The sequence below is a fragment of the Arabidopsis thaliana genome, chromosome 5, assembly GCF_000001735.4.
Source record: "Arabidopsis thaliana chromosome 5, partial sequence".
Lineage (NCBI taxonomy): Eukaryota > Viridiplantae > Streptophyta > Magnoliopsida > Brassicales > Brassicaceae > Arabidopsis > Arabidopsis thaliana.
In genome coordinates this window covers 20,739,408-20,756,181 of record NC_003076.8, presented here as the reverse complement: position 1 = coordinate 20,756,181, position 16,774 = coordinate 20,739,408, and the positions used below count along the sequence as shown (strand labels likewise).

At 36.3% G+C, this 16,774-nt stretch overlaps 7 protein-coding genes and 1 non-coding gene across 11 annotated transcripts; 4 read left to right on the top strand and 4 right to left on the bottom strand.

The window, feature by feature from the left end:
• Positions 1-44: 44 nt before the first annotated feature.
• Positions 45-3,142, bottom strand: APC2 (Mitochondrial substrate carrier family protein). The gene is made up of 5 exons (NM_124484.2): positions 2,396-3,142; positions 1,581-1,817; positions 935-1,486; positions 755-845; positions 45-645 (listed from the first exon to the last, which is right to left on the bottom strand). The coding sequence occupies exons 1-5, from the start codon at positions 2,832-2,834 to the stop codon at positions 468-470; spliced, it is 1,497 nt and encodes a 498-aa protein (NP_199918.2). The 5' UTR covers positions 2,835-3,142; the 3' UTR covers positions 45-467.
• Positions 3,143-4,066: 924 nt separating this feature from the next.
• Positions 4,067-5,669, bottom strand: SDHAF2 (succinate dehydrogenase assembly factor). Of its 4 annotated transcripts, NM_001203580.1 has the most exons (6): positions 5,367-5,522; positions 5,167-5,274; positions 4,971-5,097; positions 4,877-4,903; positions 4,633-4,701; positions 4,159-4,538 (listed from the first exon to the last, which is right to left on the bottom strand). In NM_001203580.1, the coding sequence occupies exons 1-6, from the start codon at positions 5,480-5,482 to the stop codon at positions 4,392-4,394; spliced, it is 594 nt and encodes a 197-aa protein (NP_001190509.1). In that variant the 5' UTR covers positions 5,483-5,522; the 3' UTR covers positions 4,159-4,391. The 4 variants fall into 4 exon arrangements, with proteins under 4 accessions (NP_001330999.1, NP_199917.1, NP_001032052.1 ...); NM_001344916.1 differs by having other exon boundaries at positions 4,067-4,538; positions 4,633-4,903; positions 5,367-5,669; NM_124483.3 differs by lacking the exon at positions 4,877-4,903 and having other exon boundaries at positions 4,067-4,538; positions 5,367-5,669.
• A 1,006-nt stretch (positions 5,670-6,675) lies between these two features.
• On the top strand, positions 6,676-8,502 carry AT5G51030 (NAD(P)-binding Rossmann-fold superfamily protein). Its single transcript, NM_124482.3, has 4 exons — positions 6,676-6,924; positions 7,262-7,520; positions 7,642-7,836; positions 7,925-8,502. The coding sequence occupies exons 1-4, from the start codon at positions 6,830-6,832 to the stop codon at positions 8,318-8,320; spliced, it is 945 nt and encodes a 314-aa protein (NP_199916.1). The 5' UTR covers positions 6,676-6,829; the 3' UTR covers positions 8,321-8,502.
• Positions 8,503-8,876: 374 nt separating this feature from the next.
• CRL (crumpled leaf) lies at positions 8,877-10,833 on the top strand. Its single transcript, NM_124481.4, has 9 exons — positions 8,877-9,196; positions 9,309-9,358; positions 9,510-9,570; positions 9,668-9,703; positions 9,797-9,847; positions 9,917-10,009; positions 10,086-10,190; positions 10,283-10,375; positions 10,482-10,833. Exons 1-9 carry the CDS (start codon positions 9,017-9,019, stop codon positions 10,620-10,622), a joined length of 810 nt encoding a protein of 269 aa, NP_199915.1. The 5' UTR covers positions 8,877-9,016; the 3' UTR covers positions 10,623-10,833.
• On the bottom strand, positions 10,479-11,629 carry AT5G51010 (Rubredoxin-like superfamily protein). Its single transcript, NM_124480.3, has 4 exons — positions 11,359-11,629; positions 11,208-11,266; positions 10,996-11,113; positions 10,479-10,916 (listed from the first exon to the last, which is right to left on the bottom strand). The coding sequence occupies exons 1-4, from the start codon at positions 11,565-11,567 to the stop codon at positions 10,838-10,840; spliced, it is 465 nt and encodes a 154-aa protein (NP_568749.1). The 5' UTR covers positions 11,568-11,629; the 3' UTR covers positions 10,479-10,837.
• An 883-nt stretch (positions 11,630-12,512) lies between these two features.
• On the top strand, positions 12,513-13,649 carry AT5G51000 (F-box and associated interaction domains-containing protein; the record flags this gene model as incomplete). Its single annotated transcript, NM_124479.1, has 1 exon — positions 12,513-13,649. One exon carries the CDS (start codon positions 12,513-12,515, stop codon positions 13,647-13,649), a length of 1,137 nt encoding a protein of 378 aa, NP_199913.1.
• An 818-nt stretch (positions 13,650-14,467) lies between these two features.
• On the top strand, positions 14,468-14,556 carry AT5G50995. Its single transcript is given in 2 exon segments — positions 14,468-14,504; positions 14,520-14,556. It is a non-coding gene; the product is annotated as a tRNA-Tyr (tRNA).
• A 22-nt stretch (positions 14,557-14,578) lies between these two features.
• On the bottom strand, positions 14,579-16,763 carry AT5G50990 (Tetratricopeptide repeat (TPR)-like superfamily protein). The gene is made up of 2 exons (NM_124478.3): positions 16,645-16,763; positions 14,579-16,420 (listed from the first exon to the last, which is right to left on the bottom strand). Exons 1-2 carry the CDS (start codon positions 16,727-16,729, stop codon positions 14,901-14,903), a joined length of 1,605 nt encoding a protein of 534 aa, NP_199912.2. The 5' UTR covers positions 16,730-16,763; the 3' UTR covers positions 14,579-14,900.
• Positions 16,764-16,774: the final 11 nt, after the last annotated feature.

The window sequence follows — 16,774 nt, the reverse complement described above, 5'->3', positions numbered from 1 at the left end:
TGTTGAGATCGGGGGAATAAACCTCACACATGTTTCAATTGGATCGGAATACAAATGAACTCAGATTCTAGAAAAATCCAAACACATTAAAAGATAAAGCCAAATAAAGATTAAAAACATAAAAGAAGATTTGAAGCAAAACATCATATAGCTTCATTTTCTGTCTCTTGTCTACCTCTCAGACTGTCAGACATACTCAACGTTCAACTTCATAACACCAGCTCTCATTATAAGGGCCGGGTCCATATGCACACAACATTGAACAAGCGTACATAACAGTTGGATAATACACAGCAGTGGCCTTAAATATTTAAAGTTTGGAGAAGCGAGAATCTTATTATAGTATTTATCTCATACAAATGATGTTTAGAAGAATTATGTATGTTAAAAATAACCTACTTTTATAGGTTCTCTTTTTATTATTCTCGTTCTTTTCGTCAATATCAAAATGAAGTGAAGCCACTAAATCAATCAAGTTCTAGACTCTTTTTCATTGCTTCGTAAACCATATATGTAATGCTTGCAGCAGGAACTACCTTTAGAAGGTTCGGTAGTAGCCCTTTGTAGAGTGCTCTGTAACCTTCTTCACTTATTGTTCTCCTGAATACTCCTGACATCGAGGTTCTTGCTCGTTCCGCTTGCATTCTGTGTGACAGTGAGATATATTTCATTTATGCATTTTATGATTGTGTATGGAGTTTGTGTGTTGAGGAAGACAGAGGGAGCAGGTGAAGCATATGGGCTATGGAATTACCTTGTTCTCACAACCTGCAAAGGATAGACACAGGTTGCTCCAAGAGCTCCTGAGATTGTTCCACATCCTAGTTGCACGAGCGGACCTGGTTCTGAAGACCAAACCCAAGCCAAGTTTTATGAGTCCTACATTCAAGCAGTATCAGACAGAATGGGAAACTATAGCAGTTAAGAGATTTACCAGCGTCTTGAAGAATATATGTCCTGGACAAGTCCTTTAATGTCTCATATGCAGCAAGGTCAATACCCGCGTAAGGAATAATCCCAAGAAGAGAAGGGAAAAGACCTTTGTAGAAGGCACGTGGACCCTCATGAACCAATATATCTTTGGTGAGCGTTCCAAGCCTGGGAACAGCAACACCTGCTTGGCTCGTGTAAGTCTGCAACCGAGTTTTCACAAGATCTAAAGGGTATATAGAGGCTTGAGCTACTGCACCAGCCATTCCTCCAGCAAAAAGTCTAACTGTTGTGCCTATATCCGCTTTGTCTTCACCCATGTTTTCACCGATAGCGTTTTTGAAAAGCTCATATGCATAGAACTTGATGGCACTCTCTGGTGCTACCTTCACAATATTCAACCCGTTACCTCGAAAAAAACCTCTAACTCCACCCTGCTTCCATATCAACTTTATGGCTTCTCGGATTCTAGCATCGGTTTTCTGAATTTGCAAAAGAACTTTTAAGCGATCTAGAGGTGCAGTAGCAGTCCTAGAAGCTGCACCAGCTATGCCACCTGTAACAGCACTATTATGTTGTCAGAAAACTTATAACCAAATCTTTTTACGTTGTTCGGAGAAAATAAGCTCCAAATAATTAAGGAAGTCCACCTGCGATGAAATAGTTACTCCTCTTTATATGTTTGCTGATGCCTTCTGGAATTACAGCTTGTTCTCCAATATCTACAAGACATACTCTTTCCCAGTGATGGTATATATTTTCAATGGTAGCTTCGTGAGGGTACAGCAAAAGAAAATCTCTCCATTCTTCAAACATAATGATTCCATCATTGTCCTTGTCAACATGTTCCACAAAACGAGCAAGCTCCTCATCTTTTATCTCAATCCCTGCAAAATAGAAACTGTTGTGGCTTATAGGACGAAAACAGAGCATAAACAAAAGTTGCAATTGACACTATTTCTACACATAGAACTCATATAAAATTTGAACATATGAATGAAAATTAACAAGCCTTATTCTTAAAATCAAAGAACTGAAAGGTATTAACTATGGTACACCAAATGAAACCAATACACATCCATAGGAAGTCTTCATACTTAAACTTCATAGATGTTTTAGATAATTATATACAGTCTCAAAGAACCAAAAAACAACAAACAAATTCGTCTATTATTTATTTAACCACTCAGATTCACAAGAGTCTCATCTTCACTAATGATCATACATATATAGCAAAAAGATTAGCACAATCTTATCAACCTACACTGCAAGTAAACGCCTAACTATCACTCTCATTCTCCACTTTCCAAGATTGCATCCCCAAAGATTGTACAAACTTCAAACTTCTCACCAAGTCACAATCTAAGACATTCCTGCTATAGACTTATAATGATCTAACAACAATATGATCTGCAAGTTTGATTCTTGACCAAAATAAGCTCAGAGCATGTAAATGAAACTATACCAGCTTTAACGAGTGAATCCCAAAGTCCCTCAGGAGAAATACAACCATTATGCTCAACATCAATAGCTTGAAAGATTCTATACAGCTCAAGCTCCTTATCATCCATATATCTACGAAACTCATGATAATCCACACGCCCATCTCTATTCGCATCACAAACCCTAAACAACTCCTTAGCGTATTTATACCCACTTGGGATTTGAAGCGCACATAACCCCTTCTCAATTTGAGCACAATCTAAGTAACCAACATTCTCAGAATCAAAGAAACTGAATAAGCTCCTGATTCGTAAATCTCGCTCTTCTCTTGTCTCACGGAGAGCTAAGAGAACATGATCAATTGAAACGGGTCCGGGTTTCTTAACCGGGTTGCAACAATTTTGTTTCGACGACTTCGTAGCTTCCATTTTCGTTGGTAAACCAACATGAGTCGTCGACATGATGATCAACAACAAATAGGAATAAAAATCAGAATTTGAGATTCTGGGTTTGTGATCATGTCATCCTCTTATTCAGATCTGCAATGAATCTCCAGAAACGGTCACCATTTAAAAACGCGTAACGTAGAGAGAATCTCAAACCCGTTATTCGAGTGAAGAAAGATGAATCTAATCGAATACAGAGATTGAAGAAAGAAAGGATCTAAATTTGAAGAAGAGATTGGGAAATTGTGCTGATGCAGGTGAAGAAGAAGAAGAAGAAGAAGAAGAAGAAGAAGAAGAAGAAGAAGAAGAAGAAGAAGAAGAAGGGGCCAATCTCTCCAATGGTGCGGAGTTGAGATTCTCATGGGATATTCTTCCATTTAAATTTATTATTATATGATTTCATAACTTTTTATTATAATACTTTTTATTTTTACTTAAAAAATCAAAAAACCTTTATTCGTATAACATATTTTATTATTTTCTGAAAGGTCTTTTTTGGTGATTGTTGACACTTGACAGGTCCAAAGAGACTAGATTTTTCTTGACACACCTCCCGGAGCATATGCGTAAATGTGCAATATCTCATGTTTAAAATAAAGGTTTTCTCAATGTGTAGTCAAAAGACTTTGATACGATATTACTTTTCATTTTTAACAAACTCTAAAACTTCACAATGGGTAAGTGTTGTTGTTGATATCGCCTCCTCCATACTTAGAAAGACCAAAAGAGAGCTTTTGATAGCTATTGAGGCACAAAATGATAATTATTTGATAAAAATGTTGGTTATAGCTGTAAAAGGGTAAGAGATCCCTTGGAGAAATAATATATTGGAAGGAAATAAAGTGAAAGAATGTAACTTCTAACAACAAAACCATACATAACTAAGATATGAGTTTGCATATTTCTACAACGAGATAGCTCTATAAACATCATATTCTAGTTATTTCAATTGCTCGATGTATGAGGATGTAAATCATTACTTACAGAAGAATGATTTATAGATTTATACACAAAGTTATCGTTGAAGAAAGAATGATGTAAATAAGTAAAAGAAGATGGTCCTAGAGCATCTTGTCATGGGCAATATGAAAACCCACATCTTCGTCAGGTATGTTGTGTTGTTCGAAGTTACATTTTTTTGCATCCTGATATATTATTTCTATACTAGCTTATGGATGTGTATTAGTTACATATTTAACACCCTCATTTCTGTGTATTTAATTTTCATATGAACTTTAACAAGCTTTTAAAAATGACCAAATTCAATCTTGGTTTGGTGACTGTGACAAATGTAAACCATAATATCTTTTGACAGATATCTTACCATCTTATCTCTTTAAATTTGGACAACATTTTATCCAAAACTAGGCAAAATCTAGTAACACCAAATATTAGCTTGGAAACTTCAACAAACAAGACACAACACTGTAATTATCTCAACGCCATGGACCTTCTTCACGGCCTGGTTCTTTATTAATACAATAGTAAAGTAATGGTTGCTACTACTTGGTATCTATTTTCATATCATAACTTATTTTCACTTTGATACTTTTTGAAAAGAGGAGTTTATGTTTACTGATTCCCTGAAATGGGAGCATCACGGCCTCTCTTGAAATCGTCCCATCCTCTGACCCAGGGCTGTCCAGCCGCTGCACGAGTCTCTGGCGCTGCATGCTTGTTCAGATTCTTCATGACTTTCTCGTGTAACGCCGAGAACACCTTTAACATCACAACAAGGATTGTTTTAATCACTGAAGTAAACAAAAGACGATATACTGTTTAAACGTAGACTCGATTAAGAGATTGTGATTACCGGATTTGAACTCACTGCTTCCGGAGGCTGTTCCTGTTCAGTTAGCCATTTCCAGAGATCAGGGTTTTCCTGCATAGAACAAAAAAAGATTGAATGCAATAATCTAACAAATTCCTGATTACACCTTTTGACGTCACTATGAACATAATAAAGTTTTCACCAACCAAATTACTTGTATGGATCATTTCGAGATTAGATCACATCACAGAAACAACCTCAATCTGGTTAAACAACTCCTCCATACAAGTAATTTGGTAGCTTCAGATTCTACCTAAACATGCAAATATTCATATACATAAAGATAATTTTTACTGATAAGAAGAGACAATGAAACATACCAAATTGAGGACATGAATTAGGGATTTAACACCATTTTCGTCCATGGAATTAACATTCTCCTCAACCCAATTCCCCAAAACAAGATCAAGTTCCAAAAACCCTCTTTGCTTGCTCCTATACAACAATCTATCACCAAAACCCTAACAATCAATCACCAACATTTGAAACAAATCGAATCCAAAATTATAACCATACCTGTTGATCGTTCTTCTCTTATTCTCTTCGTTAGAGAGATCAATATCGAAATTCTGGGCAGACGCAGTGTTCTCACAGAAGAATCTCGCCCCCAAATCAACTCCATTCCTAGAAAAAATATCAATCCCACAATTTTTTTTTCAGGCGTGTTCACGAATACACAGATCACTATTATTACGGTGGAGAGAAAGTTAAAGTACCGGAATATAATAGGATATGACCGGTTAGCGGCGGCAGGAATGATAGAGCTCCGGCCAACCACGGCGGTGGAGCGAATGATCCGGTGAACGTTGATCAGAGCTTTTCGGGTAGCCATTTTTTGTTTTGTTTTCTCTCTCTCTTTTCGGCAGGAAAGTGTTGTTCTGTAATGAAAGTGGGTACTTATGGACCCATTAATGGGCCTATACTTGTCGTGGCCTTCTCTTGATCACATATGATTATAACTAATTTTTATTCTTTTTGGCTTAGATATGTACAACAGTACAAATTGATATGACGAGCCGAAAGTAGACATAAAATCTTGAGGAATAGAGAACTACATATTCTTTTAGATGATTTGATTGTTGATTCAATATTATGCCAGAGTTAAAAACTGTAGTAGGATATTTAGTTTAATTGTTTTTTGTCAATTGTTTTTAGGGTTGACTAATTGCAACTAATAAAATTATATGTATTTTTGGATTTATTCTTAAAACTATGTTTCTAATTGAATCGATCAGTAAATAGACAATATTTTCTATTTATCCAGAATTTAACCAAACTTACTCGATTTTAACTATATTTTAATCTAATATTAATCCCAAAAATATGTGAAAGAAAAAATATCTTATCTTATCTATTCAAAATATATTTATTTACTTTTGATAAAAATAATAAATATAACATAATTTTACCTATAAAAAATAATATACCAAAAATAAATATACCACAATTAAAAAAAGTTTAGTTGATAAAAATAATTAGTATATGGAATTAATAGTGTTTGGCAAAAAAAGATATTAGAATTAAATATATAATAAATAAGAAAAATTAGAATAATTGTGGATATGACACATTGAAACTAATTAATTTCTTCATTATATATATCTAAACCAGAATAAGAACGTTATCTTAGCTGTTATATGAGAGATTGTGAGCCTTGAGCTATATACCGAAAATGTCCCAAATAAATTTTATCAAAATGTGAGAGGATGCAACGTGACATGCATGTGGTCATGTGGATCATAGATTCGTAGTGAGAGTGTGTAACACGAGAGACTCTTAAATAAGATTGTTTTCTCAATTTTAAACCGCCACAAAACCAAATGGTCGAATTATTATTTTTTTTTGTTAAGAAATGGTCGAATTATTAATAGGAACTAAAACAGAATGAACAAAACTTTGGTTCGTATTGAGAGCCCACACCCTAGCTAGGCCCCAGCTAATTTATGTTCCCATAACAGATGCTATAACTAAAAATAGGAATCAGATGAATTTGAAATGAGAGGCCACAAAAAAATTACGCAGAAAGTGGGGGATTGCACCTTTTGACCCACAAAAAGGATGAGAAAATTATGTGAGAGGGAGATGAGAACGACGACGAAGCTCTGTGTTCTTTCTTGCCTCCTCTTATCGTGAAAATAAACATACTTAGGATCGTAGAAGAGAGAAAATAAGAAGAAAGATGGTAGGAAGCAAAGAAAAATCGAAAGAGAAACGAGATAAGAGACTCCAAGAGATCTCCCTCCTTCGTACTATTCCCTATTCTGATCACCAGAGGTATCAATATTCCCATTCTAAATTTTTATGTCTTCATATCTATGAAATTTTGATTATAATAAATGTTTGTATATATCCCTTACTCAGTAGGAAGAATTACATTTAGGTCTAGTCAAAACATATAAACTAGTTTACTTGGTACAAGCTTATCGTCCACGAGATGCAATTATGAAATTCTGTGTTCCATCGATATCTCAAACTGAAAACAATTTTGTTGGACGTTTAAATAAGTTTTTGGTTTCTTATATATGAGATTCATTCGATCTTTTTTTTTTGTTGTCTTGCTGATAACTAAGTGTCATATTGGTTTTTATTTCTTGAATGGGGGATTGTTTAGGTGGTGGACCTCTGAAACCGTGGCGGTGGTAACAGGTGCGAATAGAGGAATAGGATTTGAGATGGTGAGACAATTGGCTGGACATGGACTAACAGTTATTCTAACATCAAGAGACGAGAATGTAGGCGTCGAAGCCGCCAAGATCCTTCAAGAAGGTGGATTCAATGTTGATTTCCACCGCCTCGATATCTTGGACTCTTCCTCAATCCAAGAGTTTTGCGAATGGATTAAAGAAAAATATGGATTTATTGATGTTTTAGTAAGTTTGGTTCCTTTTGTTCATTAATTCACATAACCAAATGAGCTTTTCATTTGAAAGACTTTGATACTAAAGGCTTTTCTCTTGATGAGTTATGATGTGAAATATTTTTGTCATGCAGATTAATAATGCAGGAGTAAACTACAATGTTGGATCAGATAACTCTGTTGAATTCTCGCATATGGTTATATCTACCAACTACTATGGCACCAAGAACATAATCAACGCCATGATTCCACTAATGAGACATGCTTGTCAAGGAGCTCGTATTGTCAATGTCACTTCAAGGCTCGGTAGATTAAAAGGCCGACACAGTGTACATATATCTATATATCTCTCTAACTCGATTCATCTTCCTTAAAAATTATGGCAGCAACGAATTTTGACCTAGTTCTCTTCAACAGAAACTTGAGAATGAAGACGTGAGAGCCAAGCTTATGGATGTGGACTCTCTAACTGAAGAAATCGTTGACAAAACAGTATCAGAGTTTTTGAAACAAGTGGAAGAAGGAACATGGGAATCTGGAGGTTGGCCACATTCCTTCACAGACTACTCTGTCTCCAAAATGGCGGTGAACGCATACACAAGAGTACTAGCTAAAGAACTATCCGAGAGACCAGAGGGAGAGAAGATATATGCAAACTGTTTTTGTCCCGGTTGGGTGAAAACCGCAATGACAGGCTATGCAGGGAACGTTTCAGCAGAAGATGGAGCTGACACTGGAGTCTGGCTTGCATTGCTTCCTGATCAAGCTATCACCGGAAAGTTCTTCGCCGAGAGACGTGAGATCAGTTTCTAAGGAAAAGATTGGATAAGACTTGTTTGGTGTTCTACAAGAGTTTATATTGAAGTTAGTTTTTTAGTTGATTGCTATATTTACAAGAATCGATATGAAGAAACCATTTCTCTATGAATATAATTTATTTTTCTTCTTGATCATTTTTTTTGGTTTATCAATATGTTCGTAGTGATATAATTGTCATTAACTTTTTTTTCTTTTAACTGAGAAAATATATCTCAAAAAATTTCTCATTTATATTTTATCTAGACATTTAATATCCAAAATTCTTTGGTTGGAAAAAAAATTATACAGTTAAATTGCGCAATTTAATTCCAAACAAAATACAAAAAAATTGTTATTTTTGTACTCACAATCTCATAACAAAAATAAATTCAAATTTACTCAAATCATCTCAATTTATAATTATTTCTAAATAATTTTTATTAATATTTCGTTTTTATTACCAATTGTTTTAAGAAATTTAAATAAAAATTAGAAGAATAACAATTTTCATTTTCAATCCACTAAAAGAATTAAAAAACGATTACACGTGGCAAACAATCTCACCACTGGTTCGGCGAGGCGAAAACGTCGATCGTCACAACCTTACTCCTCCTCCTCTTCCTCTTTCTCTAATCGGCAAAATTTTCTGCTCCTGAGAAACAAGTAGAGATACTAAAGATGGAATCTTTGAACTAAATTCGAAACCTTTTAATGGGTACCGAGTCGGGTTCGGATCCAGAATCGAGCTCAAACGGGTGGAGCCGTGCTCGTGGTCTAGTTGTCAAGACTCTGGTTTTAATTGGCGGTGCTCTTCTCATCAAGCGTCTCACTAAATCCACCACTCGTAGAGATCACGCCCGTGTCGTCTCTCGTTCTCTCACCGGAGAGAAGGTTTTTAAACCCACAATCTCAATGCTTACACTTTTGGTTTCCTCTACTCAGAACTATGAAATTCTGATTTTTTTTTATGAATTGAGAAGTTTGTTTACATTGGGTTTTGAAGTTTACGAGGGAGCAAGCGTCAAGAGATCCTGATAATTACTTCAACATAAGGTTTTGTGATGTTCTTTTATCTCAAACTTATGATGCTCTTTAGTGGAATTTAGACCATGATGCTCCATTTTGAAGTTGTTTCAAGATTGAAACTGTTATATCTCTATCTCTAGTTTGTTTCTAGCATTCTGAGTTTGAAATGGTTGTGCAGAATGCTGAGTTGTCCAGCTGCTGAAATGGTGGATGGTTCAGAGGTTTTGTATCTCGAACAGGTGACCCATATTTTACTTCTTTGTTGTGTTATGGTGATTGATGTATAAATGTGTTCTTTCTTCATGTTTAAGACAAGATATTCTCTTTTTTCTTCAGGCATTTTGGAGGACTCCTCAGAAACCGTTTCGACAAGTATGTAATCATTCCCTCATGGTTGATTTAGTTAGGAAACTGTATTATTGTGTTGCTGAAGTCTTATGCATCTTGGGCTGATTTTGGTCGCAGAGATTATATATGGTGAAACCGTGTCCAAAAGAGCTAAAATGTGATGTTGAGGTGAGTTTGAGTTGTTGAGATCTTCTTATGTATTCTAATGCACGAGAGTTTGACGCAGTGTTATTTCAGGTAAGTTCATATGCGATCAGAGATGCTGAGGAATACAAAAATTTCTGTGACCGGCCTAAGGACCAACGCCCACTTCCTGAAGAAGTTATTGGTGTAAGTCTTAAGGTTTTGTATCGATAGAGAGATGTCTGGTTACTGGAAATCAAGCTAACAATGATCAAACTAATAGGACATTGGAGAGCATTTGACGACTATACACCTGAATTGTTGTGACCGTGGGAAACGTTGCTTGTACGAAGGCTCAACTTCACCTGGTGGATTTCCAAATTCATGGGTAATGTTCTTATAAGAAAAATCACAGTTTATTTGTTTTACACTCTTCTGCTTCCACACGAAAACACTTGACGTTTCTTTCTTGGATTGCAGAACGGGGCTAGCTATTGTACTTCAGATCTTGCAGTTCTGAAAAACAATGAGATACACCTCTGGGATCGCGGCTTTGATGAGAATCGAAACCAGGTACATCCCAACTTCCTTACACTTATTGGATTGTTTAAAGATGTTACTACCAACAAATTCTCAAAAAAGCTCATCTGAAATGGGTTTTGGTATTGGGACATGGCAGGTTTGGGGACCAAAGGAAGGTCCGTACGAGTTCAAGCCAGCGACATCATCGAGCATCAACGAAAACTTGTCTGCTTTGAACATCCTTTATCAATCTTCTATCGATAAACCAATCCAAGGGTCCCTCATCTTGCAAGACTAGCCAATTTGCACCCCCTTTTCTATTGTCTGATCTTCTCTGTATCACACTTAGCCTCTTTATTCATCTCATCTCAGCCACTTTCAATATAGTTTTGGTACATAGAAAGCTCAATACTTTACTTCATTACAGTAGTGGTCAACAAGTCGAAGATGAATGTTTATACAGAACAAAAAAATGATTCCAAAAGCAGAGTGTAGTCTCTCTTGATACTGCATTCATGAGGTGCTATTGACATAGAAGTAAAGAGCTGCGAGAGCTAAAACCCCAACTGCAATTCCTATAGGTAGAGCCTTCCTGCATGATTACCATAAGATAACTATAAGAAACAAAGTGACAAATATGTGAGATTGATGAGAAAGGAGGATCATTTTACCCGACGGCTTCGTCTCTTTGGAGCTCAGCTTTTCTAGCCTTTCTCACATCTTTGTCGTTGACATTCTTGCTCACATCAGGCATGTAAGCTCTAAACCGCCGTTTAGGAGCAGCACACACTGAAAACAAAACCTTAAACCCATTTGAAACCAAACACAGTCCCAACTAGTGATAGCTACAACTTGTTGATTCTTTAAACATGAATCACGATACCTGGACAGAAATAGTTATCAGGTAACTTGTCAAATGGAGTTCTATCATTGTAAATATACCTGCAAAATCAAAGAGAAGAAGATAAATAAACAAACTTTGTATGTTAGAGGTAACCAAGAAGAGAGAAAGAGAGATCAAGATTGAAAGAGACCCGCAATCACGGCAAATATAGGCTTGCTTAGAGGAGACACGCATGGAGAATCTAGGAGCAGAGGATTTGGAAAGAGACTTCTTGTTTCCGAGTAGCCTCATCGAGTAATAAGGCAAGAAAGATGATCTCTGGAGGGTTGGAGTCGTCGGAGGTAAGACCACGGAGGATCTTCCGGCGTAAAGTGTCGTCGGAGGAAGCTGCATCGCCATTGAGTGAAAGTTCAAAAGTGTGGTGGGATCAGAGGAGAAGAGAGAAGAGGAAAGTGATAAGAAGGAAGAGTGGGAAAAAGATGTGGAAGAGTGTGCTCCTCACAAGCCCTCTCACTCGCCACGTCAGATTTCCATTTTTATTTTTTTTTTATTATTTTCTAAATTGTCTGAAAAATCATAGACAAACAAACATTGATGCGATGATGTTAAGACGCTTTATGATCATATCAAACAAGATTAATTAGTCTTATTATATAATCAAACGAATTTAGAGATTTTTTAAGATCGTTTGCTTAAGTGGTAATGAACGTTATGGGTCATATTACCATGACCACCAGAAGTTCATTGTGATTTCAGTTTCATGCTTCTCAAGTTCACATGGATGCTTCTCTCATTGAGAATGTTATAGAGGTCACAAGCACATGATAGAATGGGAAATACGAGTATTAGAAGTCTTATATTCTGATTTAATGTTACCTAAGTTTATGGTTTACTATCTGGTTTAATGTCTTTTATATGAAGAACACCTTTATGCTTTGAGCTGACCTAATGAAAGAAACTCAATGTTGAAAGAATCTAGTAGATACGGAATTGGAAGCAAGCTGAATCAATTCTAGAAAATTTTGCCGCTGCTCTTCCTCGTCGCGATGAACAGACCAAGTTAGGCTAACGCAATCCTTTATCTGTTTTCAGCCAGCCTAAGCGCCCTACTTTACCTACTTGAAATGTCTTACAGAAAAACTAATTTAGTAGCAACAATTTTACTGAAATATTTCAAAAAAAAAAAAAATGTAAATCACGTCCTTTTATTTTGGTTAAAAGGCTATACACCTATACGTAAGTATTTATTTTTCTTCACAATTTTTTTTTACTGTATATATAAACAAAAAAAAAAGTAGTGTGGGCAAGCGTGAAAGTAGAAAACCCTAATCTCTATTTGAAAAAATGTCGACGATGTCTGATCTTTTCCCGGATTTGGTAGAAGAGATACTCTCTAGGGTTCCAATAACATCTTTGAAAGCAGTGAAATTAACTTGTAAACAATGGAATGATTTATCCAAAGATTCGAGCTTTACAAAAAACCATTATGGTAAAGAAGCCAAGGAGATTCAGGTGATCATGATATGTGATTTAAAGGCTTGTTTAATGAGCGTCAATCTCCATAATCACAAAGACTTGGCAGATCCATCTATAAAGCAAATAGGTAAACTTAATCAAGTCGAAATAGATAGTGTGTTTCATTGTGATGGCTTATTATTATTGTTGTTATGCAACCCTAAGGATAACTCGAAGCTCATGGTTTGGAACCCTTACTTGGGTCAAACCAGGTGGATCCAACCTAGAAACAACTCGCATAAGCATAGACCAGCTGGCAGGTTTAATCATAGACCAGCTGGCAGATTTTATATGGGATACGACAGCAACAACAACCACAAAATCTTATGGTTTTCGTCTATGTACCGTGAGTATGAAATCTACGATTTTAAGTCTGATGCGTGGACGGTTATTGATGTCAATACCGACCAAGACCATATAATAGATAATCAGCGTGTGTCCTTGAAGGGTAATGTTTACTTTATTGCTCATGACATATTGAAAGAGGAAGCATTTTTACTTTCTTTTGATTTTACATGTGAAAGATTTGGACCGAGTCTTCCTCTTCCATTTCACTGTTGTCATGAGGATACTGTACTTCTATCTACTGTTAGAGAAGAGCAGCTTGCAGTGTTATTTCAGAAGTCTGATGCGTATGAGATGGGAATATGGATTACAACTAAGATTGAGCTCAATATAGTGTTGTGGAGCAAGTTCTTAAAAGTTGATATGACATTGCCTAACAGCTATTGGTTTGAAGATTTGAGTTTCTTCCTCGTCGACGAGAAGAAGAAAGTAGCAATGGTTAGTGAATTAGACATAGAAACGTGTAAGAACTACAAAACTTACATTCTCGGAGAGAATGGATACTACAGAGAAGTGGATCTTAGAAAATCCAAAGGTTGTGTCTACTTATGTGTTCTTATGTTCCAAGTTTGGTGCAAATCCAGTAAGGTTCCAGTACTTGCAAGATGCGAAAGAAAATGAGGAGATTTTTGGTCTATTATTACATAGTTTACGATAATACCTTTTCATTCATTTATGTTTTTTTTTTGTTCTTCTCTCAAGTTTTCTCATGTCTTTTTGAACAAGACTGGTCAATCAGGGTTTTGCTGATGGGAAATGAAACTTTAATATATATATATATGGATCTATGAACTTTCTAGGTTTTCGTGGTTCTTCAACATAAGCTTTGTATTTGTGATCTTGAGAATTATACATCCATCTTGATGGTCATGGTCCTTTTTTAAAAAAAATGTTACATTAGTTAATCAACAAAAGAAATAAATTATAAAGAATGGGTTTTATAGTGGAACCAATTTAGAAGAGAAAGACAAATGGTAGAGAAGGTTTTGTGCTTCTCCTCCAAAGGCCAAAACCGAGAAGTAAGAGAGAAGATATCAAGCTCGTGTGGAGCACCAACGCTACATGATCAAGTCACCTAGCTTGGAGCCGGGAGGGTAATGAAGTATGCTAGAACAAATTAATTTGTCAATGATATAATAAGAGAGCCAAAATATTATAAATCATAGCTTGAAAACAGAGAAGGGGATGGGTACAACCTGTGATGTTGTTAAAATCAAGAATAAAATTGAGACTTTCATCAATGTGTTTTCTTCATATGGCTTGTGAATAAAATATCAGCTTTTGCATATTATTATGAAGCTGAATTTTATAGAATTACAAAAAAAAAAAAAATTAATAGTAGAATTTTTTCTTAAGAAGAGGTTGATGAGCTGATTAAAGAATTCTTGCAAAATACTAAGAAAGGTTTATAATGTTAAAAAGTTGATTAGATTGTAAATCCGACCTTAGCTCAGTTGGTAGAGCGGAAGACTGTAGTTGTTTGCAACAGAAAATCTTTAGGTCGCTGGTTCGATTCCGGCAGGTCGGATATTTTTATCCTAATTCTAACAGTTTTCATTTTTACCCTTATACCCTCCTATCTGACACCCATGGCTGTCACTTGAGTAGGACAAAATAGTAAATCACCAAGTTTACTACACTTTTATTCCAATTTAGTCCCTAAAACTTTAAGATTCCCAAACAATTTCCCAACACTTTAAGATAGTTCAGTCAGCATCGTGCTTGAACACAATGCAGTGCACCATCAAAACTGAAAGTTCACTGGACCAAAACTCAGCTAAAAAGTTCCTGTAATATTCAGTTTCTTCATCGTTCCTTTGGCGAGTTTGAGAACAAAGAATGTAGATAGAGAGCTTTTGTAGCATAACTCATTTACCAATAATCTCTGCAAGAACACAACCCATCTTCAAACCTATGAAACCGTATCCGATCCCGCATTATAATCACTCTATTCAACAACTTCGACACTGCTTTTATCCAGTTGTGGCAATCACTACACATCCGTATATTCTTCTGAATTCTAATTTCTGTTCCTGGACTACTCTTCAATATCACATACGCCAACGCGAGCTTTTCGCTGTGATAATTTAAGTTCTCTTCTTTCTCTTCTTCAGAAACATCCATCAACACCAAATCCGTGTCAGACACAAATCCTTGAGACTTAGTTTTCTGTATCAAACCTTCTAATACTTTGTATATAGCTTTTGTTTCTATATGAGATGTATCTCCTGCCTTAAACCGATGTATCATCCCTCCAAATTCCAACCAACTCTTTCCTTTCGCTTTACGGATTCCTTCCTTACTCATCAACTCTCTGACCTTTTGAGCGCTCTCCCATTTCTTCGTGGAGCTATATATGTTCGAAAGCAACACATAGTCTCCGCTCTTTGCTTTTGAAAGATTCTGTATCGCGATTTCTCCTAGCTCAGGATTCTTATAAGTTCTAGAGGAACTAAGAAGAGACCTCCATATCACTACATCTGGCTCTATCGGCATTGATTCGATCAACTCGTACGCTTCTTTTACTCTTCCTGCTCGGCCTAGCAGATCAACCATAGCACCATAGTGCTCTAACTTTGGCTGTATAGAAAAGCGGCGACTCATTAGACCAAAGTACTCTTTCCCTTCTTCAAGCAAACCGCAATGGCTACACGTTGTTAAAAGCCCGAGGAATGTTATAGAATCTGGTGAAACATGTTCCGCTTCCATCTCTGAAAACACTCTGATTGCTTCTGTGGCTAGCCCATGAGTAGCAAAACCCGTGATCATCGCGTTCCAAATCGACACATCGTTCCGTTTAACACTATAGAAAACCTCCCTCGAAGTTCCTATATCTCCACACTTTGCATACACATCAACAAGTGCAGAAGACAATATTGCATTAAGCTCAATCCCACTATCAATCATCAGAGAGTGCACCCACTTCGCATGGTGCAGATCTCCAAGACGGGCACAAGCAGCTAAAGAGGAAGCAAAACTGAACTTATTCGGTTTAATATCAGTAAAACTAAGCATATTCTTAAGAGCTTTCAGAGCTTCTTCATACTGGACATTTCTAACATAACCACCAATCATCAAGTTCCAGGTGATCACATTCTGATCACTCGCATTACGAAGTACCTTCTTGGCCAAACCAGACTCTCCAATTTTCATAAGACTCTCAATGATTAGGTTTATGTTACAGACACCAGGAGACAAAGAGAGGAACCAAAGAAGAAGCCGTCGAGCAAGATATGAACGGTTGCAGCGTCTGTAAGCTGCAACTGTGGAGACAAGAAGAGATGGATATGTTCCGTACCCAAGTTTAAAGATCTGAGCATGTGCTTGAAGAACACATTTAGAATTTGAAGGAGCTTTGCATGATTCAAGAACTTGTTTCAACATCCCATGATCTACATAAGAAAGCATGAATCATTATAGAGTGACAAAACAACCCAAGAGCCCCAATTTTCAAAAAGAGAACAACTTCAAAGACGAATCAAACCCAAAAAGCTATGTAAACAATAAAACTGGAGATTGATGATAATTAGATAAACCCCAGACCAAAAAAGTAAAAACCCTAAGTAACATGAATCCAGAGAAATGTCTGATTTAGATACAAAGATGAAATTTTTACCGGTGAGGTTTGAAGCGGAAGATGACGAAAGAGAGGTGATGCAGAATCTTCTGATTCCGGAGACATTAATGGAGATTCTCTGCATCTCAAATTGAGGGTGAGAACAAAATCCGCAAATTGACGAATGACG

Coding starts and splice junctions, on each gene's coding strand:
- CRL (NM_124481.4), top strand. CDS start 9,017: ATGGGTACCGAGTCGGGTTCGGATCCAGAATCGAGCTCAAACGGGTGG. Junction 10,010..10,085: donor TTCCTGAAGAAGTTATTGGT/GTAAGTCTTAAG, acceptor TCAAACTAATAG/GACATTGGAGAGCATTTGAC. Junction 10,376..10,481: donor TTGATGAGAATCGAAACCAG/GTACATCCCAAC, acceptor GGGACATGGCAG/GTTTGGGGACCAAAGGAAGG.
- AT5G51030 (NM_124482.3), top strand. CDS start 6,830: ATGGTAGGAAGCAAAGAAAAATCGAAAGAGAAACGAGATAAGAGACTC. Junction 6,925..7,261: donor CCCTATTCTGATCACCAGAG/GTATCAATATTC, acceptor GGGATTGTTTAG/GTGGTGGACCTCTGAAACCG. Junction 7,837..7,924: donor GATTAAAAGGCCGACACAGT/GTACATATATCT, acceptor TCTCTTCAACAG/AAACTTGAGAATGAAGACGT.
- APC2 (NM_124484.2), bottom strand. CDS start 2,834: ATGTCGACGACTCATGTTGGTTTACCAACGAAAATGGAAGCTACGAAG. Junction 1,818..2,395: donor GGATTCACTCGTTAAAGCTG/GTATAGTTTCAT, acceptor TCTATTTTGCAG/GGATTGAGATAAAAGATGAG. Junction 846..934: donor ATATATTCTTCAAGACGCTG/GTAAATCTCTTA, acceptor TTTGGTCTTCAG/AACCAGGTCCGCTCGTGCAA.
- AT5G50990 (NM_124478.3), bottom strand. CDS start 16,729: ATGCAGAGAATCTCCATTAATGTCTCCGGAATCAGAAGATTCTGCATC. Junction 16,421..16,644: donor TTCCGCTTCAAACCTCACCG/GTAAAAATTTCA, acceptor TTTCTTATGTAG/ATCATGGGATGTTGAAACAA.
- AT5G51010 (NM_124480.3), bottom strand. CDS start 11,567: ATGGCGATGCAGCTTCCTCCGACGACACTTTACGCCGGAAGATCCTCC. Junction 11,267..11,358: donor TATATTTGCCGTGATTGCGG/GTCTCTTTCAAT, acceptor TTGATTTTGCAG/GTATATTTACAATGATAGAA. Junction 10,917..10,995: donor CAAAGAGACGAAGCCGTCGG/GTAAAATGATCC, acceptor GTAATCATGCAG/GAAGGCTCTACCTATAGGAA.
- SDHAF2 (NM_001203580.1), bottom strand. CDS start 5,482: ATGGCTACCCGAAAAGCTCTGATCAACGTTCACCGGATCATTCGCTCC. Junction 5,275..5,366: donor TCATATCCTATTATATTCCG/GTACTTTAACTT, acceptor TATTTTTTCTAG/GAATGGAGTTGATTTGGGGG. Junction 4,904..4,970: donor TAATTCATGTCCTCAATTTG/GTATGTTTCATT, acceptor TTGCATGTTTAG/GTAGAATCTGAAGCTACCAA.